Below are 22466 nucleotides of genomic sequence, written 5' to 3' on the forward strand. Positions count from 1 at the left end.
ATTGTGTGTCCCCCCACACATTGTACACCTTAAACTTATACAATATTACGTGTTTGTTACATCTCAGCAAAGCTAGAAGGAAAATGAAGCATGTGCTAATACTGCTAATTTAATAGTCTACTTCATCTCAGCATCCTTTGGTAGTGCTGGAGAGATGCAGACTGTTGGCTTTCGTATCATTCTGTTAGCCATTAAAAGATGTACCAAGCAAGAAAAGAAAGACATTAGAGCTGCAGATCATCTGAAAAAGGAAGCCTGTCAGGAGGCCTAGTAAGGGATGAAAGCCCCCTCTGAACACCTGCCTTGCTTGTTTTCAAGCCAAGTGGGTAGAAGAATAAAGGCAATAGGTTAAGGCTTGTTCAGAAAATTTCAACCTGGAGTTCTTTCATCAACTATTCACAGCACTGACCTGCCTCTGGTGGGCAGGAGGGGCGGGGCGGCATAGCCCTGTGCGTACAAGTGCAGGGGGAGAGCAAAAACTGGCCAGGCAGTGGGATTCTGAGTCTCACCACGCTGTACAGCCCAGTGTTCCTTGCAATCGTCGGTCTCAGGTGTGTGTGTGTGGGGGGGGTAGGCTCCCAGAACTGCGGGCAGAAGGACGTGAGGGGGGGCTCATATGAGCACCACTCTCGGCTTAAAACACATGGGTCTGTCATATGGTTGGAGTTCACATGCTTGGACTCACGGCGCTGCATGTGCGCCTCTCTGCACACATGCAGGTGGGGCTGGGGCCTGGCACGCGCGGTGCCCACGGAACCCTGCGCCCACCAGGTGGCTGGGAGGGAGGGCTGGGGAGGGGCCGCCGTCCTTGAGCGTATCCTTGAGCACAAGACGCCTCTCAGACTGCTCTTCAGTGGGTGCCCAGCGCCCTCTCTTCTTCCTGTTCTGGTCCTTGGAGGTAGCAAGAGGAACCCCAGGCCTTTTTTTGTTTCTTCCCTTTTTTAAAATATCACTGTGGCTGGACTCTGTGTCAAAGCTCTCAGTCAAGGAAGAAAGAGTGTTGGCTTTTGGCCCTGGCCACGATCTTCCTTGGACTGATGGAATTAGGAAGAGATTAACCAGCCTCTATATTAACACAGCCTTACTCAAGAGCCCCATTCTCCAAAGACTGCCTCTTCGAGCAAGGTGACCGTTGAGCAACAACCCCGGACAGAATTTAATAAAACCGCAAATGGTGGCAGGCCCACATGTGCTCTCGTTGGGGCTGTGGGGGAGTGTCCAGCGGCACAAGTGACACAGATAGTCGGTGAGAAAATGGGGTGCTGCCAGAGGCTTTCCACCCTATTAAACAAGTGTAAACAGATAAATCAACCAAAAAGAGGAGATAACTGTTCTCATACCTAGGAAGTCCTATTTATCTATTTATTTGATGTTTATTTATTTTTGAGAGAGAGAGGGGGGGGGAGAGAGAGAATATGAATCCGCAGGGGAGGGGCAGAGAGAAGGAAACATTATCCCAAGCAGGCTCTACATATCCAGTGCAGAGCCCTGATGTGGGGCTCAGACTCATGAACTGGGAGATCATGACCTGAGCCAAAATCAAGAGTCAGATGGTCAACTGGCTAAGCCACCCAGGTGCCCTTAAGAAGTCCTTTATTAACAAATTTTAAGTTTAGTCAATGTCCAGATTTTTCTTAGGAAATAACTGACACATACCAAAGAATACATGTGTATTTCAACACCTGTGCGCCCACTGCCTGACTTAAGAGCTGGGTGTTTATGGATTGTGTGGTATTTACTCCGTGCTGCTCCCCAATTGCATTCCTCTCTCTGCCTTTTGGACTCAAATCATGAAATTAAAATGTTAAGTTTGAACAGTTTGTATTGGCTTCATTTCTGTGTCCTCTAAAGGAAATACATGCACTTGTTAAATATATCATCTAGGAACATATGTGGAAGTTTATTTTTTTTCTTTGAACACATGCAGAAGAAATGGCTTTGGAGACTAAGACAGTGACAACATTCAGTGCTCTGAAATTCCACTAGATGGAGACATTTCATCATAAAAAAAAAAATAATACCCACTATTCTCTCCACCTTCTTTTTCTTTCCTTTCTCTTTCTTCATCCCACAAACCCCACACCTGGGAAATGCTCCAAAATGGTAAAAAATTAAGAGCTTTCAGAAGAAGTTCATCTTTTATTGCAAGATAACCTTTATCAAGTTAGTTCTAATAGACTTGATTAACATTTTTTTTTTCATTTTACTTATTTGAGAGAGAGAGAGAGAAAGAGTGTGTGTGTTCTTGAGCAGGGAAGAGAGGCAGAGGGGGAGAGAGAGAGAGAGAGAGAGAGAATCTAACGCAGGCTCCACACTTAGTGCAGAGCCCAACTTGCGGCTCAATCCCACGACCCTGAGATCATGACCTGAGACAAAATCAAGAATTAGACGCTCAACTGACTGAGCCACCCAGGCAACCCCAAATGATTTAAGAAGAAAGTCTAGTATCATTGTTGGGGTACATGGAAATGTCACCTGGGGCAGGAAGCCAATACATTTTGCTGCGGGCTGAGACAAGCCCAGTCTTATCTAGATGATCTGGGATTAATCAAGTATGAGTGACCTTTGTACAACATGGGTTTGAACCACACAGGTCCACTTATTTGCAGTTTTTTTTTCCCCCAGTGTAAACAGTACAGTAAATGTATTGTCTTCCTTATGATTTTCTTAATAATATTTTCTTTTCTCTAGCTCACTATATTCTAAGAATAGAGTATATAATACATAAAACATACAAAATATATGTTAATCGTATTATCAGTAAGGCTTCCAGTCAACAGTAGGCTATTAGAAGTTTTTGGGAAGTCAAGGTTGTATGCATATTTTAAAAAAATTTATTTATTTTGAGAGAGAGAGAGAGAAAGAGAGAGAGAGAGAGAGAAAGTGACCACATGAACAGGGGTGGAGGGCAGAGAGGCAAAAAGAGAGAAACCCAAGCAGGTTCTACATTGTCAGCACAGAGAGCAATGTGGGGCTCGAACTCAGGAACAGTGAGATCATAACCTTTGCTAAAATCACGAGCGGGACTCTTAACGGACTAAGCCATCCAGGTGCCTCTCTACGCAGATTTTTGACCCCAAGAAGTGGGGAGCTAGATCTCCTAATCCTCACCTTGTTCAAGGGCCAACTACAATTTCCATTTCAAAGCCAGCATTAAGTATCTCATTTTGGTGCTGGCACCTAAATAGTTTAGAACAGATTAGAATCCAACTATGGGCTCATTCTAAAGTCATGTATCAGGAATTCATGATTTTCTCTTAAGTGACTCCATTAATCTCACAGGGATTTTCAGCGACTCATGAGAAAGACCGAATCCTTTTCTTTTTTTCTAGGGCCTCTAGGGTCACTTTTTCCATCAGACGAGATGTGAGATGACAAGGAAACAATGTACTGTGTAGTAAGCCTCACAGGTTTGCCCAGAGAGGCTGGTACAGACTCAAAGCATCTATCAAAAAAATTTTGAGCAAATGAATAAATCATCTTTTTAATACACTACAAGTTCAATTTACCCATATATAAATAATACTCTTAATTTTTTTTAAGTTTATTTATTTTTGAGACAGAGAGAGGGGAAGAGAGAGAGGGAGAGAGAGAGGGGGAGAAAGTGGGGAAGAGGCAGAGAGGGAGAGAGAGAGAGAATCCCAAGCAGGCTCCTGTCAGTGAAAAGCCTGACTCGGGGCTTGAACTCATGAACTGTGAGATCATGACCTGAGCTGAGATCAAGAGTTGGACGTTTAACCTACTGAACCACCCAGGTGTCCTGATAAATACTACTGTTTACAAATCATTCCCTTGATTTAAGAAAACGGAATTCCTCATTACGCTACTTTTTATTTCTTGAATTACTGTGGGTAATTAACATTATTAAAGCCGCACTTAAAACAAATCCTGTTCTTACAGTTCAGATATTTCATTACTTTAGGTTTGGTGAGATTTTCTTTAACGTTATCTTCTTTGATTCAGGCTCTGGTCTAGAATAACTTTTGAGTTTATATAGCAGCTTTCGCTATTCCCCTCACTTAAAGACTTACTAAAGGAGCCTGTTGTCAATCCCCAAAATTGCTCATAAGGTTTGCTGGTCCCAAGAGACTAGAGCCCTGATGCAGCCAGGAAGTGGCCTTTGCAAACAGAAGTCAGGCTAGACGTGTTGAGCTGTGGAGCATTTTTATTATAAATGCTGTATTCTTTCTAAATTTGGTTACTGCCATCTTACGGTCAGAGAGCATGTCCACAACAATTTTATCACGCGCTCAGATAGGGCTCTAAACCAGGATTTCTCCTTATCAAGATAAAAAGAACTTTAAAGGAGTTGCTACCCTAGGCACGATTCCACTCTGTGTAACGTATTTATTATATTTTAAAGAGTCACTGTTTCTAGCTGGTACATCACTAGTCGGGAAATGTGAAAATCGGGAATAAAATAGACGAAAATAAACATTTTGCAAAACAGGTTCATGCCTGAATACACTACACTGAGCACCTGTAACAGGTCAGTGAAGAATGCTCACCGCCACGCTGGGCAGCAGGGCTGCTGGCTCTGAGCACATGCACAAGCATGTTCATGCACTTTGAAATCACAAAGACCAGGCCCCTGCTGCCTCCCGTTTCTGCCTCCAGACAGGGAAGGAGTGGGAGGACACCCAGGCTAGGAGGTGTGGCAGCTGCCCCAGGGAGAACTGGCGCCATCCCCCTCCCCTCTCAGCAGAGGAGAGCCAGGGGCTGGGAGAGGCCCCGGGGAGGAGGAAGGAGAGGCAGGCCATCTGGTTCTCTGTTATTGCTTTGTTTGTCCTTCATGATTTCTTCTTCCCTGTTATTACCCTTGACTTCAAGATATTGTATTTGTTACAAAAACCTTATTTTTTTCCCCCATAACCTTGAAAAAGGGCATTTAAATGGCATCTAGGATGAGGAATTCCATTGGCAAGAACGAAGAACATTAAAGGGGAAAAAAAACCCTTTGTAACATTTTCTTCTAAGAGAACGGGGCCAGAGGCTCGAAGCCCGTAAACACTAAAGGCCATGCATGCAAATCATAAAATACTGATTGAGACGGATTGGATTTTCCTGGAATGTTTCTCCAAAATTTCAATTGAATGCCACTGTAGATCCTATCCAGATTGACAAAGGAAGAAGTCACGAATTTGACTTTGGCAAGGACCGACTTTGCAAGTGTCCTACGATTGGATGCACAGATCCCTTCGCAGTGTGAGGAAGCCCGCAGAGGAAGAGCTCTGTGAGGTGCTGCCCACAACTCCTTTGTTTCTCACCTTTTCCAAGTTGATTTAGAGTTCTAACCAACTTGAGGACTGAGGGAACATTACACACAACAGGGATGGGAAGCGGTGGGTATTTCAGAATTCACACTAAGTAGGCTTTGACAAGAAGTGTTCATCTGAGAATCAAACTAACAATAAGGAATCCTATAAATGAGAAGATATCAAAGCCAAATTCCCCACTCCCCAGCCAACCTTCCAAACCTTCATGTGGCTTGAAAGCTTCAGTCCCCTCTGTGGGGTGTGCTGAGCCCTTCTGAGCCCAAACCCGACTCTGTACTCAGGACGCCATGGCCACATGTCACCCTGGGCTCTGCCACCTGCTAGCTCCCCTGTGCACCTGGGCAGCTCCCGAACTTGAGCCCCTGGCCCCTCATGTATCAAACGATGACTGTGAGACACAGCTCAGACAACTGCCTATGGCTGGCACACAGGAGCCTTCAACAGATGGCAGCTGTGTGCTATTTAAAAACATCCCTGTGGCTATGAGGGGGTGCTCAGAGGGGGCAGGTCATGTTCTTCTTGAATTGGGCGCTGGCTGCACAGGCACACTTAGTGTGTGAAAATACAGCAGACTGTATGCTTTTAAAACATTGTGGTAGAACATGCATAGCAAAATTTACCATTTCAACCATTTTTAAGTGTGAAGTTGAGTAGCACCAAGCACATTCACATTGTGTGACCACCACCATGCACACTTCTGCTAGGTGGAATTTTCTGCATGTACTGAAATAGTTAAAAAAAAAACCCTACCCATACCCATTAATGATGACAATAAGAATGATAATTAAAAGAAACCCCAACAACCCGTGGCTACTATGTAGACACTGTCTTCTCAGGTCCAGAAGAGTTACTGGCCTCCAGTGGGAGGGATCCAGCTCCTGTCCCTGAAAGGTGGCAAACTCTGAGAGTGGGGGCCAGTTTTTAGGCCTAGGGGAGTTCCTTGTTACAATGACTGCTTCTCTTTTCTGGGGTAGGGATGCACTGGGCCGCCTCCTGCTCCTTTTGCTCAAACTCTCAGGAAAGACCAAGAGCATCCTGATCCTTCTGTCATCACAGTTTGCTCAGGGAGCAGAGTCCAGAGCATGTGACCCTAGCAACACAGGAGAATGTCCTGGTGGGCCCTCATCCCTGGAGTGGTGCTCTTCCCCAATCACTGGGGGGCACTCACAAGGAAAACTTGAGTACGGTGAAGAAGGCCTGACTTGCTGACAGCACCCTACCTTTTTCTCTTTCTCTTTCTTCTTTTTATTTTTTTAAGTAAACCCTATGCCTAATGTGGGGCTCCAACTCACCACCCCGAGATCAAGAATTGCATGCTCTACTGATGGTGTCAGCCAGGCACTCCTACCACCATTTTCTTTGAAGCCTGAATATTTAACAACTACAGGGAAAGGGTGCCTGGGTCGCTCAGTCGGGTAAGCATCTGACTTCGGCTCAGATCATGATCTCATGGTTTGTGGGTTCGAGCCCTGTGTTGGGCTCTGTGCTGACAGCCCAGAGCCTGGAGCCTGCTTCAGATTCTCTATCTCCCCCTCTCTCTGCCCCTCCCCTATTCACACTCTGTTTCTCTCTCTCTGTCAAAAATAAATAAACATTAAAAAAAACTACAGGGAAATATGTTTCCCTATATATGATGCCATATATACCTATATTTACTCTTCTTAATGGATGTATAAAATGTAAAATTTGGAAAGTGAGTGATTCTTACCCTTGACATTTCTTCCACTGCCTGTTAAATATGGCTCCTAGTGGTCACATTTAAAATGCACACATTGTAGTCATTCACGAGTGGGTGAAATCGCTTCTTCTTCCCATCACACAAAGATTTCAGTCACTTGCAAATTCTCACTATGGGGAGACGCCTCCACAGGTTTCTCCAATCAGAACATTTAGCAGTTTTGAAAACAGAGGAGACTTGTCGCCAGCCATGAGTGAGGGCTCGGCTAGCGCAACTCGTAAGATGCAAAAAAACAAAACCAAAAAAAAAAAAAGAAAACAACCCAAAAACCAACTCAAGGCAGAGAGAGGGTAATGCGGAAGGCCAGCCAAACTCTGTGCCGATCATGTGAGGGCACAGCTCCATAGAGGGCAATACTGGAACCTGGCCAACCTTTAACCCCAAACAGCAACTCTGCTGCTACCGTATCCTCTGAAAAGTTCCCTGGACCCCAGTGCCATAAAATACTGTCCTGATTTGTCTACTCTGCATTTCTTAAGTGACACTGCCACAAATTAATGAATTTAGCAAGTGTTCTGTTAGCATCTCGGGTCCTGAAAGGGCACAAACTGGCAACACAAGTATTCTTTCCCAATCTGAAAGACACACATACTTCCCCTTCCCTCTCCAAACTTACGAGCTGTTCAATATTTGGAATTTTTCTCCTTTGTGAAAACTCAGGTCATCTTCCGTCCGTGCTTCATAGTCATAAAGGGCTACAAACAGGGTCACTCCTGACAACACGAAATCAAAAGGGGAGAGATTATTACACAAGGGGAAAGTAATTCCAAGAAATTAAATCTTCACTAGCGTCTCATTCTCAAAACCTACATCTAATCGGTACTGATGACATGACGCGATGATGTAATTCATGTGTGAGACCAGAGTTGTGGGGCTGAATGTACGCCTTGCTCTTTACAGGGGAAGCATTATTTGATCTGACTAAACCTAGAGTCGAAGGTGCACTTCTCTCTGTGCACCTCTGAATGAGTCCTCGGGAAGAGACAGATACTAATGTCATGTCCACAGCTAAGGGGCAGCAGTGATGGTATGGTTCAGATCTGCAGAGGTCTGCAGCAATTATAGACACCTTTTATCTGACACAGATTCTCCTTCTCTGAGGAGCGCACATTAGGTTTTGGGTAAAACAGATCACTCTTTTCCTAGAGAGTAACAGTAATGCAGAATGTAATAGGAAACTTCTTCCGCAGCCTGAGGTTGAGAGGACCCTCTCCATAAATGTTCACCCCAATTCGAGGATGTCTTGCTCTTGGTATCTACTGTTGCTCTAGGGACTCACTCTCTCCTACCGCAAATTTGCCTATCCTTGCAGACCTACAGTACTTACTCTTCTTCAAACTACGTTTTCTCATCTGGTGGACTCTCTACAGAGAGGCCTTTTCTGCTTTGCAGAAGTCTGCTACTGACAACAAGAAATGGCCAGCATCCCATCTGGCTTAAGACCTCCTTCATATAGCGAGCAGAATTCTAAGATAGCCCTCAATGATTCCCGCCTCCTGCTATTTAGGCCCTTGCGTAATCCCCCTCCTTTGAGTGTGAGAGAACCTCGTGACTTGGTTCTAACCAACAGAACATGGCAAAGGTGATGGGACAGCCCATAAGTGATTAGGCTTCAACAGATTATGACTTCTGTCTTCCTAGTGACTCTCTGTACTGCCATTTTGCCTTGAACGCTTTCATGAAGCAAGCCGCCATGTCGGAGAGGCACACATGACAAAGGACTGAGGGCAGCCTCTGGCCAGCAGCCAATGAGGAACTGAGTCTTGCCAACACCATATGAGCTTGGCAGCAGATCCTTCTCAGTTGGACTGTGAGATGACTAAAGCCCAGCCAACATACCTTGATCACAGCTGGTGAGAGATTCTGACATAAAGGACCCAGTTAAGTCATTCCTGGATTTCTGACCCACAGGGACTGTGAGATCATAAATATGTATTGTTTTAAAGCTGCTTAATTTGTGGGAATATGTTATACAGCAATTGTTAACTACTACATTCCATTTCTCTGCTCTGTGGTCTCTTATTTTGCTGTCCACACACTTCAAAGTGCCTGATATGGTCTAGAGAACGCACAGCATGGATTCCACTCCTTACCAAGCTGCCACTTTGCTGTGTCAGTCATTCCACGGGAATGGATGTGCCTGTGGGACTATTCAAAATCAGAGATGGAGGTGGGGCTTGTCTTTCCACCTCATCTCCAGTGGGATTCCCTAGTAGGAGAACTGGTATTCAGAAGTCTGACCATGCAAAGCAGCAGGGTTCATTTGGCAACTTTAGATTTCTTTGAAAGGCTGGAAAGGAGATTGGCTTAAAACCCCGAAGTGGAAGCCATAGGTCATGCCTATTCTCACTGAACACTCTGTTAACAGATTCCTTTTGTTACATAATTTAAAAACAAACCCAAGCTCCATTGCGTGGAAGACAAGGCACATGAGGACGGATACTTCTATTCTCCCACTTTCTCCCTGCATTAGCCAGCAAATTCTCACTGAGGTTTTTATCTTCTAAGGGTGGAGGGAAGAGTCAAAGGAGGTCATGAGGGCACACAGACATTAAAGCACTAAAAGTGCCTTTAGTGGCCTGAAAGGACTAAAAGCAGTGGTGGAGAGACAGACACGTACATATAAGAAAGCCAAATAATACAAGGCAGAGGGGCGCTGGATGGCTCAGTTGGTTGAGAATGTCTGACTCTTGGTTTTGACTCAGGCCATGATCTCATGGTTCATGAGTTTGAGCCCCACATCGGGCTCCTCACGGATAGTGTGGTGTGGAGCCTGCTTGGAATTCTGTCTCTCCCTCTCTCTGCTCCTCCCCTCTCTCAAAAAAAATATAAACTTAAACACACACACACACACACACACACACACACACACACACAGGGCAGAAAATTCTGCCAACATTTGGGAGTCCTATGTCTTAACTTTCAAATGTTATAAGGAGGCCTCTTATATATATTATCCCTGACTACCATACAGACGCCCATGTTCAAGGCAAGTATCCCCTCTGGTGACTTTGTGAATGATACCTGCAGACACAGGATTTGTATCCAGCATTCATGAAGGAATGAACAAGGTCAGTGTCTGTGCCAGCAGAATTCAGTCTGGTTGGCAAAGAACTCAGCAGGCACAGGAAGTGTGTGCTACGCATTTTCGGCCCCCCTCTTTTTTTTTTCCCCACCAGCATCCTCAGAGACAGACTCCCATAGAATGCTTCTTTCCTTCCTTCCTTCTTTCCAGGTGCCTTCCAGGAAGGTAAGAAGGATGGGTGAGTGTGCTAACATTGATCCATCATGCAAGGCCTACTTTAGAAGAAAGTTGGATCCATAACAACACAATGATATGTCCAAAGTTCTGGGTCAGGTGCCCTGGATATAACTACACTCCCTTGTTGCATGCAGAGGGGAAAACAACAACTCCGCCAATGCCTCAGGAGTGCCAGCTCCCCAGGTAAGAAGGCACAGCGGGGCCTTATATAAGACTCTGCTTCTCGGATAAGCCACAGGAAAAAGCTTCATGTATATTTCTTTAAACTTTTGTAATAAACAGAACGTTTTAGAATAATGTCTAATATCTAGTTACCACGATTCACATGCTGGGAGAAGATTTGGAAGGCTAAGGATGCATGAGATAACTTATAAATATTTTGCAAAACATATGTCTGAGAATGTATGCCAGACATTTTACAAAGTATTAGCTAAGTCAGCAAATGTACATGGCAGTGAAACAGAGCCTTGTCGTGGGAAAGAGAAGGAAACTTAAAGAAAAAAAATTAAAAGGATTTCTTAAGGATACATCAGATTTTATTAATTTTTTTTAAGTTTGAGAGAGAAAGAAAGAGAGAGAGAGAGAGAGAGAGAGAGAGCGAGCGAGCAAGTGGGGGAGGGAGCAGATAGACAGATAGAGAGAATTTCAAGCAGAGAGCCTGATGCAGGGCTTGATACCATGACCCTGGGATCACAACCTGAGCAAAAACCAAGAGCTGGACACTCAACTAACTGAGCCACCCAGGCACCCCAATATTTGATTTTAAAATACAAAAGATACACGATAAACTTGAGGGTTGATAAGCTCAGTCATACAGAAGGTGGCAGGAAGATCAGAAAGAGAATTAATGAAGATGAATGGCCAAAACTAATGCTGCCAAATGTCCCCTCTGGCTGGGAGGTAACAGGCAGGCTGATGATTAGGAAGCTGAGGGAGAAGGGTCTATCCCTGCAAAGTGGCTCCTAACTGGGGTTTGGGAGGAAGGAGTGCATTGCTATCTGGAGAACTCAAAACACACACTCAGATCCAGTCCTGGAGCTTCTGATTCGGAAGATCTTGGATGGGACTCAGTATTTTGAAAAGCTGCTAGTCATTCAGAGTCAGCCAGCCAAGCTCGAGACCACTGGTTGGCATAGGGTATCAGTAGACGCTGCACGTACCAACCCATGCAGGATCCGCACAGAGCAGAGACTTGGGGTCACCTCCCACCACCATAGCCAGCATTTTCATTTACCATCAAGCTTTGTTTTCCTTTTTTGTTTTTTTGTTTTGTTTTGTTTTGTTTTTCTGGCCCCTCATTTGGCAGCGGATGGGTGGAGACTGATGAAAAACTTAATGTTAAGTCCTTAGTCAAAGGGAGCTGACGGGAACACAAACGTTCAATTGTCAAAAGAATTAAGAACAGCTTGATTCTTACCGGTTCCTCCCCTGGTCCGCAAGGTCCCAGTATGAGATGAAGAGTTCACACCCCCAAAGACAGTGAGTCCTTGGCCCCCGGCTGCATGGAAGTTGTTATAGTTTGGGATGGAGGTCACGCCGCCGAAGCTGGGGTAGTGCTGAGGGGTGGGGTCTGTGCCATAGCGGTAGCCGGAGCCCTGGTTCAGGCTGCCATCCCTCTCCTCTGTCAGTTTCGTTGCTTCTTTGTCCTTACATTGCACACAGCCCATTATCTAAATTCCTGACGGAAACAAAAAGGAGGCATGTGAACTTAGATGTTCCTTAGTTGCTGGGTTGTCGGATTAAAGAGGAATCAGTGATGTGGTTCATCTCTGGATACTTCAGGCCTGCAAGGGACAGGAGGAAAAGCAATGGCTAGGCTTTATGGTTAGAAGCAATCTCTGTGCTCCTGACAATCACATTTGTTCTCCCTGTGCTCTGGGTGATGAGATTCCCACAGAGCAAGGTCACCAGGCAGCCATTTCCTCAAACGAGGTTTACACCCCTTAAAATTCTGTAACACTACATACCTGCCTGAAGATAGTCTAATACTTCTTATGCTTTTCTTTAGTCACCTAAAAGAATCATGTATGCTCTACAAAGTGAGTCTGTGCAATATTAGAATGAAAACCTGTATCATGGCCAAAAAATCTAAGGAAGAGGGTGGAGGAGTGCTGGAAAAGCCAGACTCCAGCTTCAAACACAGCTCATCATACCTCTTCTCTCACGGGTACCCATTTTTGAGGCACGCAGCACTTGGTAAATTTTAAGCAGGAAGAGCGATAAGTATCAAAATTATGAAATAGTTGCTGAATGAAGAAGAAAATTGGCAGACACAAAGAGGTCCGAGTATAGTTGCAGGATGTGATCATAGCCTACAGTAACAAAATCATTTAAAGCTGCTAATTAACTTTTCCAATTTCCATTAGCTTTTGACATCTTTCAAATATTAAAAAAAAAACAAACCAATCCCAGGTTTGAGAGTTAGTGGTGGATTACAAACTCAAGCTGGTGTCACCCCACACTCCTCCAAACCGACTTCCGTGCTCATCTCAAGAACACCCCACCAGTGACTGACTTGTTTGAGTCAGAATCCTGAGAAGCAACTTTATTTGCTTCCTTTTTACTTCTTACTGTCCCTGTCTCATGCTCTACTATCCAAACAGGCCAAACTTCTCAGTTCCTTAGAGGTTCCATTTTTCTGCTCTCTTTTACTTCAGGCCTTGGAACATGTCCTTGAACATTCTTTCCTGATGTGCAACAGATCCTTCATGTTCCAGGTGAGACTGCTTCCTCTGCAGAGCCTTCTCTGACCCCCCTTACCCACCCTCCACGGCTGGGGTGATGCTCTTCCTAAGTGCTCCAATGGCATCCTGATTTCCTCCATCATGGCACCACTTGAACCATATTGAAACATGGTCTGTCCACTCATCTCATTATCCAGTGGATTGTGGGTTCCAGGAAAGCAGGACCCTGTCCGTTTTTGTCATAGCTATAATGCCAGTGCCTGACACATGGTAGGTGCTCTTTAAACAGCAGTCAGATGAGTGAAGATGCTCTAGTCCAGCATGTTTCTGTTTCACCCTTTCTCCCTGCATCATGACCAACCCTTCTTTCAGTGACTTACACTAGCAGTTGACCCTGCATTTTTGAATTTATTGATATGTGTGAGAAGTACAGAGGAGTCAGAAATCCAAGGTTAAGTTGGTCAAATGGTCCCACTTTGGACTATAATACCCTGTCAAGTTGATGGGGGTAAGTAGAACATGCAATAAATGCCCCTGATGCAACTCTGAAAAGTGGCCCGTATAAAACTAAAGGCTCAAATAAGAAACACATGACATCATGTGTAATTACATGTGTTCACTGGGGAGGGCAGAGCTGGTATAAAAATGGAAGGGACTTAAAGTAGTGGAGGAGAATGAAAGAGGTGGTTTTTCTTAGTAACTTAGTTTTTCTTAGTATCTTGCAATCCAAAGTGGGAAGTGCCACATCAGATATAGAGACTCTTGGCAGGGAGGTAGGGGGTGGGACACTGTTCCCAACACTGCTTTTCTGGGGAACAGGGTCATGAAACCAGCATTGGACTGCTCTAATGTCTTCTCACATTACACATTTCAATAAATACCTACTGAATTCAATGTCAGTTTCTGAAAATGAAAATGTCTGGAAATGGGCCGCCTACTGCTTGAGCTGAGATCACCAAATCTGGAACACATTTACACGTAAATCATTTGAGATTAACTTACAGTGTACTGTGTCCAACACGCTCTCTTACTTATGGTAGATGAATGCAATTTTAACAAATTTCCAATAGGAAATGCAAACGCTGTCTGAGGCATGATTTATGGAAGGAATTTCATCATTTGTTGTTGCTATTGCTTCATAAGATTGATAAATATCTTGCTCGCTTTATATTAACTGTTTCATGGCAGAAACTTCAAAGGCCAGACAGAAGACAGTTCTTGCTCCAGGCTCCTTTTTCAGGGATTTCAATGATCTACTATAATTAGAAGATGTAAGACCTGAATCACAAAAGCACATCATTTACACCAGTGATTCTCAGCTGGGGGTGACTTCACTCCCCTCACCTCCACCAAGGGACATATGAGGCAATGTCCACAGACATTTCTGGTTGTTACAACTCAGGGAAAAGAGGTACTACTGGTATCTAGTCGGTAGAGGCCAAGAATGCTGCTAATGAACAGGACAGCCTCCAATAACAAAGAATTAATGGGCCCCAAAGGTTAATAGCGTCAAGGTCAAGAAATCCTGACTTATGAAGAAAAAGGAATTTATATCTACGTCTTTGAAACAGTATAGCAGCTGTTTCCCTTACATGTGCATGATCAGCATGCAATCCACAATGTCTTCCTTAGAAGAACAGGCATTCGCGTTAGAAGGAACCCATTTAAAAAACTGACACGAATGCTGATTCTTCTCTAGAAGCTTATTCTTTGGGATAGAGAAAAGAATCCAGAGCCAATGAGAACTCCCATTACAAACTACTCTTCCAACTCCAACAAAATAGTAATGCTACATTGGAACCCCACTTAAAATAGGACTCTACATCTAACCGAACAAAGAAAAAACTAATCTTTCAAAATCTGCTAAGAAAAAGTATTACCACTGTAATAAACAACTAACACCACACACATAACTCTATGAAATAATGAAAGGAAACAGTGAGCTCCTTGAAGGCAGGGATTATCTTTTGTTTTGTTTTATAGAACAGTGCCTGGCACACTGTAAGAGCTCAACAAATATTTGTTAAATGGTTAGAATGCTAAAAACCAAAGCTCCGTCAAAATCATTTTGAAGGACACCATTCTCTCCTGTAGAAGGGACAGCTTTGTCACCACTTCATACATGTGCAGTTTTGAGTAGGAAATGTTTTTGCTCAGATCTTGCTTACTCTCTTCCTTTCATTGACAAACATGAAGAAACCAAAGTAAATCAGTAACTGTAGGCTCAAGACATTAAAAGTTAATCACAATGAAAATATTTTTGTAAGAACTTGTGGCTTTCTTCCTCCCACTTGGGGCAGTCAGACTAACCATTTCTGGATGGAAGAGTCAGGAGATGCTCCATGAGTTAAAGTCAATATGACTCCAGGCTCCTTGCCACGAGGCAAGCCTCTGAACATTCGAGTTACAATAAAAAATCCTTTATCATATACAGTTCTGTGGTGTGGCATTTACGGCCAATGCCGTAGGTCCATTATGAGCATATAATGTACTAATGTACTTGCCCTTGATCCGTGGCACACTAGGAAACTGAATACTGGCATCCCAAAAGTGGGGCCCTGGAATTCCTCTGATGAGTAAATCATATACCATGAACTCAAGACCATCATTCTCTGCATGTTGCTGTGCCTAGAGAAACTGATTGACAAGAACTCTGACCAATAAGATCCTGTGACTGTGGTCAAGGCGTCTGGATTGTAGCCATGAAGTTCTCTACCCCCCTTCCATTCTTCCATCCTTTGGCAAAACTAAAGGGCTCTGTTTCTATTACACAAGTAAAACCTGATTTACTAAAGTTTCCTTAGTCCTGTGGATCTTATGTGTGCCAACAGCATGAGGCAACTCAGGGAAAAGTTGTCAAAGAGAGAGTCCAAGGATCGTCACACTCTGTTCCTGTGAGCACGGCAGACATTGTCAACTGATCACAGCACTTTCTGGTGCTATGCCATGTGTGGTCTCAGAATCCTTCTTCATATAGCCCTTCGGTGATTGACTAAAGTTGACATAAAAGATGGAATCCATCCTCTACTCTGGGCATAGGCTGCTTTGATCCAGAATGAGTCTGGCTGAACATCTATTCCCTTCACCGATGCCATAGACCATAATCTGTGCTAAATGCACATTAAACACAGATAAGCTCACATTTCCTTGTATGTCAATCAATAAAGCAATACCTGCATACTCAGGTTATAAAGCTACAGGACTTTTAAGAAGATTTCTGGTGTGTACGAGAGCTACGTACCCAAAAGGGGTATAGGCCACTGGCAGTCATCTGCAAAAGCAAATTACTTTCTTTAAAAAAAAATTTAAATGTTTATTTATTTTTGAGAGAGAGAGAAACAGTGTGAGTGGGGAAGGAACAGAGAAAGATACGGAGACACAGAATCAGAAGCAGGCTCCAGACTCCAAGCTATCAGCACAGAGCCTGACACGGGCTTGAACTCATGGACCGCGAGATCATGGCCTCAGCTGAAGTTGGACGCTTAACTGACTGAGCCACCCAGGCATCCCACAAATTACCTTCTCTTGAGACACATAAACTTGTAGGCAGAAGAGGGGTGGTAGGAGAAAGAGAGGTGAAAATAACAAACTATCATTTTAGTGTCAGCAGTGTGAGCACTTTTGCCCCAGAAACCGACCCAGGTGGATGTGGAGAAGTGAGAGCCCTAGGGCAGAAGTCCGTCCTTCCGTCCTTGCTGCTGATAGTCCCGACTCTCAAGAGGGACAGGTGGAGCCATCCTGGCCTGTACTCTGATGTGGCATGTCTCCTAGTGGTATCACTCACCATCCCTTGAAGCTAGTCTCCACTTTGCATAGGTGAAAATCATAATAAAAGTGAAGGAACAAGGAAGGGCACCTAGAAACCAAACAAGCAACAAAGTTGGGGACAGCTGAAAAAGAACTCAAAGCTGCATTGTAGATCAACTGCAGTCTCATACACTTCTCTGGGAACACAGCATACACTGGTAGTTTAATGAGCAACCACCCTTTTCTGGTCAACAATAATAACGTGGCAAAAGGAGAAGATGTGGCAGAAAACACTGGAAATGACTTCTGGATAAAAGATTCATGACAGGGGGTTCTTTTTTTTAAAAATTTTATTTATTTTTGAGAGACAGCATGAGCGGGGCAGGGTCAGAGAGAGAGGAAGATACAGAATCTGAAGCAGGTTCCAGGCTCTGAACTAGCTGTCAGCACAGAGCTTGATGCGGGGCTTGAACCCACGAACCGCGAGATCATGACCTGACTTGAAGCTGGCCGCTCAACCAACTGAGCCACCCAGGCACCCCTGACAGGGGGTTCTTGATCCTTGTCAAATTGGAAACAACCACAAGAATCAACCTGGGGTATCTTGCTACATTGTCTATAGAGAAAACAAATCCCTCGAAAGTCTAGAGGTTAGTCTATTTTATTTGGCATGGTTGACTTTAACAAAGAGTAATTATCCCATGTGGACTTGACCTCATCAAATGAGCCCTTGAAAGGGACTGGGTTCTCTCTGGAGAAGTAGATACAAAGTGTAAGGCATTCCAAGGGAGAAATGTTCTCCAGTGCTGGCTTTACAGATAGAGGGAGCTATTTGGCCAGAAACGTGAATGGCCTTTAGGACTGGGGAACAGTCCCCAGTTGGCAGAAAGCAAAGAAATGGGAACCTCAGTCTTACAACCACAAGGACATGAAAATAGAATCTTCCCTAGTCAAGACTCCAGAATGCTGTTGGCCAGCACAGCCTTGGGAAAAGAGAGGTCAGCCATACTATGCCCATACTCTCAGAACTGTGAGTTAATAAATGGTGGCTGTTTAAGCTGCTACATTTGTAGTAATCAGTTACACCTCAAGAGAAGACTAGTATATATTTTGGTGGCATGGGCACCACTGAGATGGAGGCTCCAATCTTGGTCGTGATGACCAATATCAAATGAGGGCTCCCTCAAGCCAGGTGCTATGGTATGTACTGGAACATGCCGTCTCACTAAATTCTCATGACAATCCTAAGACGCAGGTATTAATTATTATTTTCTCTCACTTTACAAAGGAGGAATGGAGGGTTAGGAGATTGCCCACAGCTCATTTAGGGGTGGAGATGGGATCTGAAGCTAGATACTACACTTGATCTCAGCCAAAAGGCCTAGAAGCGATGGATCTGAAGCTAGAAAGACTGATTCCATGGCTGGCACATGGGGCCTATAGACCAGAGCTGCTTCCTGCTCCATGGACTCCTGGCTGGTCAAAGCCAGGGTGTGGGTGCAAGGTGAAAGGAGGGGAGGAAGGAGAGGCCTGTGGGGATGGCCCTCTGGCTCTACAGAACCTAGCTTCATGTGCATGACTAATGGGGGCCCTGACATCAGGGACTGGGCCACATTCCCCACATTCCCATGCTGTCTCAAGACTGTGGACTCTGTGAGGGTGCTGGGACCATGCCAGGTCTGGTGAGTTACCAGCTTCCTTCATGTGGTGTGTGTGTGTGTGGGGGGGGGGTGGTTCTTAATGAATGTTTGAGCCAATGACACCAAAGATCCCCTTACTTTCCTGAGTATTTCCTAGATGTGGTGAGTGTTTACATACACCATGGAGGAGTGAGTGAGCACTGGTTTCCTTGGTATAAGTGAGCTTTCCTACTGCATTTAAAACATGATTTGCTCTACAGGCAAAACTTTCTGGAACCTATTTACTGTATAACCAGAGCACATGCAATGCCTCGTCCAAGCACAAAATAACAGATCTACTCTTGGTGGAGGAGCCGTGAGGGAGAGCCTCCCCCACCAAACACGAGCAATAATGTGTCACATCTTTGAGGTGAGAAGTCTGAAGTGAACACAGGCAAATGCACAGGGCAGGTGCTGGCAGCATGCAGCAGTGGGGGGATGGAACCCATCTGAAAAGCAAACTGAAGCTTTGCTTTGGAAACGAGAAGAGGTGGTGTTGGACGGTCATTTGTGCAAGACTCTGCAGGGCCCTCCGGAGGGCAAAGGAACTGAACTAATGCAAATCACTCTCATTACTTTAAGAAAAAACCCACAATCTTGGCACCTAGAATATATTTTGGCTGCCCCCTCCCCCTACAGCTTATCTTGTTCGAATGACACCCCCCTGGCCCCAGACGAGAAGCAGTGGCCTCATACCCCTTTGGTATGTTCTCCTTTCCTTTCTGTAAAACCTTCCATCCCCCAGGGCCCAGAGATTCAAAAACACTAAAATGAAAAAAGACAAGGAAGCATTAGACCCTGATGGTGAGATTTAACACTGCAGTCAACGAAAAGCTGGAGCTGTTCCCAAACCCAAATGGCTAAATGAGGTTTTAACACCAAACCGTGGAAAGGCTCCAGAAGGAGGGAGAACATTTTCTTCTTACATTCACTTCACTCGGGATCTCAGGGTTAAGACCAGAATGAAATGGTGATAAAAAATAAGGATATGTTTTAACTGTCTATGCCAAAGGGTTCAGAAAGAATTAGAAGATTGATTGTAAAGTTGTTCAGACCTTCTCCCACCCCTTTTGGGAGGAAAAAAAGTTCTTTTGGGGTTACTATTAAAATTTTATCTTATTTTTATTGATATATCATTCACATACCATAAAACTCACCCTCTTACAGTGTACATACAGTTCAGTGGTTTTTAGTATGTTTACAACGGAAACAGCTGCCCCGCTCTAATCCTAGAATATTGTCATTACCTCCCAAAGAAACTTGTGGTCATTAAGCTGTTACTCCTCATTTCCGTCTCAGCCTCACCCCTGACAAGCAATGATTTTAGCTCTCTATGGATTTGCCTATTTGGATATTCCATAGGAATGCAATCATATAATAGGGGCCTTTTGTGACTGGCTTCGTTTTTGCTTGGCATAAGGTCTTGAGGGTCCATTCATTTTGGAGCATGAATCAGTTACTTCACTCCTTTTTATGGTTTGAAACTATTCTGCTGTGCGGATATTCCACTGGTTGTTTACCAATCATGGGTTGATGGACGTTTGGACTGTTTCCACTTCTTGGCTATATGAGCAATGCTGTTACGAACATTCATACACAGGCTTTTGTGTGGACATATGCTTTCAATTCTCTTGAGTTAATATTTTAATATATAAGGAATTTATGTAGATAAGAAAGACCCTAAGATTAGGTAAATGGGAAAGCATGTTAATTGGCAATTCAAAGAAAGGAAGAAGAGCTTGTAAAACTTAACAGAAAATGTTCCCTTCAGGAGTAATCAAAGCAGCACCGTGTGTAGATTAACAAGACACTTTCACCTCTCAATTAACAAAAATTTCAAAAGGAAGTCTGCCCAGTAGTGATGAAGGTCCCCTGGAATGCCTTTTCTCATCTACTGTTGATAGAAGACCAGGAGCTAGTGCATAACCTTTTCATAAACCAAGCCAACAATACTATTAAAGAAACTGTAACAATGGGCCCACTCTTGGTGAGTCTGTGCTAAAGAGATGCTTTTTGGAAAATGACATGAGACAGGTCCTATGACATATTTATAATTTGAAAAGTTAGAAAACTTGCTAATTGTTGAACAAGAAGGTAACGGCTAAGTAAATTGTAAGGTACGCCCATAACATAAAATAAAACCAAAATTAAAAACTGTAAAATTTTACAGAAAATTATTATATGGAAAAATGCTCATATTCTATTAAGAAAGATCACATGACGGTGACTATATGACAAATGCTAGGAAAGATCGAAGATACTGGCTGGTGGTGTGTAGGGGACTGTTCTTTCTTCTGTTTTTTCTTTTTTCTTTTTTTGTTCTCAGGTTTTCTATACTGAGAAAGTACAATTTTTGTGAGAATAAATCATTTTTTTTTCAAATAGGAAAGATCCCTTTAATCTCATCAGTCACTGATTTAGTTTGTATATAAGTTGATAACAACCTACATTGAGAAAGTATGCTTTGTAAACTGAAAAATTAATAGAGGGAGAGAGAGTGGCCTATTTAAAGTCTGTCTCCTCCTGCGAGGTTTGAAAGGTGAAAGGTGCCAAAGGGACAGAGAGATTTCTGAGTGAGTTTTCATAACATCGGTGTCGGGAATTGGGCAGTGAAAGCACACAGATGGGCAGCCACAGAAATCTTACTAAGGGCATAGATTAAGCAAAGCCATAATCTAAAACCAACTTGAAGACCATGTAGTGGCAGAATCTGGGATAATAGGCCCAGAAGTGGGGTGGCTGGATTAGTGGCTTCTTGAGAACCCCAGGTCCCAAGGTACTTGAGGAAACCTAGTAAAGTCAGAATGATAGTGCTCTGAACAAGTCAATCTTGGAATACAACCAAGGAGCTCTGGTTATTAAGGTCCCTGCAAGGCCTCTCTGTGAGCAAGGGCCTGAAGACCACACACTGGCACGGCGCTAAGGAAGTTGGGTGAATGAGGCAAAGCACTTTTGTTCTTTGGATAGTTGCTGCTGGTGGAGACAGGGGGATTTACTCGAGGTTACCAGGCAGAAAAATCCTGTACTTCCCTCTCACCTTTCCTCTTGTTGCCCTTACCCTTTCCTGTTGGGACATTCAGCTTGGCACTTTAAAGCTTTGACTTTTGACTTTGACTAGAACTCCCTAGTCCCTAGAATTTGGCACAACCCAAGCAGGGCATAGAATAGGGACCAACCCTGGCTTATGCAACCTAAGATTTTTTCAAGAACAGAAAAGATGCCACAAAGAGGCTTCTTCCTGATGTTGATATTGTTCAAGCATCTTTCCACTCTTCTTGGCCCTGTTGTATAAAAACAAGCAGAGGAAAACAAAAATAAAAATGTGGGCTTCCTTTCATGAACTGGTAAAAGGAAACAGGAGAGTCAGTGTCACATCTGGGCCACAGTGGCAGAGGCTGGTTTTCTGGGAGGAACTGGCGCAGGGCCCGAGGGTCAGGGTGTCACCTGGCAGAGCCCGAGAACGCACATGAGCACAGAGCAGCTGTGTGCACAGGCGTCATCAGTGCCCCCTGCCCGCCGCTGTGGAGGATGAAAGCGGAGGGGGTTCACTCTCCAAGGCCAAACAAAAACCCTCTCTGCCAATCTTTCTAGTCTCCGCGGAGGCTCCTCACCAGATGATTCCACAAACGTGGCCTCATCCCCTCAGAAAACAGTGAATTCTTTTTCTCTTTAACTCACCAGTTTCAGTCAAGAAGATCTATGTATTCCTTTAAAGAAACAGCATGGACTTTGAATAAGGAAGTTTTATTTTTCTTCTTTTTGCCCTCGAGCTCCTGTTTGTGTTCCTGTCCCCATGGGACCCCCTTTCCACTGAGAACTTATCTGGTTTTGAAGTCAGAGCCCATCAAAATCTACTGCCCTGAGAATTTGGTTGTAAAGCCATTTGCATTGTGTTCTTGGCACTGAGGCAGATGTCTTTTCTTTGAAGACTGACATGAAACCCCTCCCTCTGATCTGTATGTTGGCACTTTCTTAAGTTGCAAGGAATCAGTGACACTGACAGCCATAACTTTTGCATCTCTTGCAGTGGTTTAGAATTTCAAAGCTTCTCAGCAGCTGTTTTGGTGTGAATGCTGATAA

General features: G+C 44.1%; 1 protein-coding gene across 3 annotated transcripts in view; it reads right to left on the bottom strand.

Moving 5' to 3' along the window:
• FYN (FYN proto-oncogene, Src family tyrosine kinase) overlaps positions 1-22466 on the bottom strand; it is a 182136-nt gene that overhangs the window by 45208 nt on the left and 114462 nt on the right. For all 3 annotated transcript variants that reach the window (XM_029945651.1, XM_029945649.1, XM_029945650.1), the window contains exons 3-4: positions 11694-11954; positions 7631-7727 (exon numbers count right to left, since the gene is read on the bottom strand). In XM_029945651.1, coding sequence (XP_029801511.1) covers positions 7631-7727; positions 11694-11943 — 347 coding nt within the window. In that variant the 5' untranslated portion in view covers positions 11944-11954. The remainder of the gene's footprint in view (positions 1-7630; positions 7728-11693; positions 11955-22466) is intronic.

Source organism: Suricata suricatta, chromosome 7 (genome assembly GCF_006229205.1).
Source record: "Suricata suricatta isolate VVHF042 chromosome 7, meerkat_22Aug2017_6uvM2_HiC, whole genome shotgun sequence".
In the NCBI taxonomy this organism is placed as follows: domain Eukaryota; kingdom Metazoa; phylum Chordata; class Mammalia; order Carnivora; family Herpestidae; genus Suricata; species Suricata suricatta.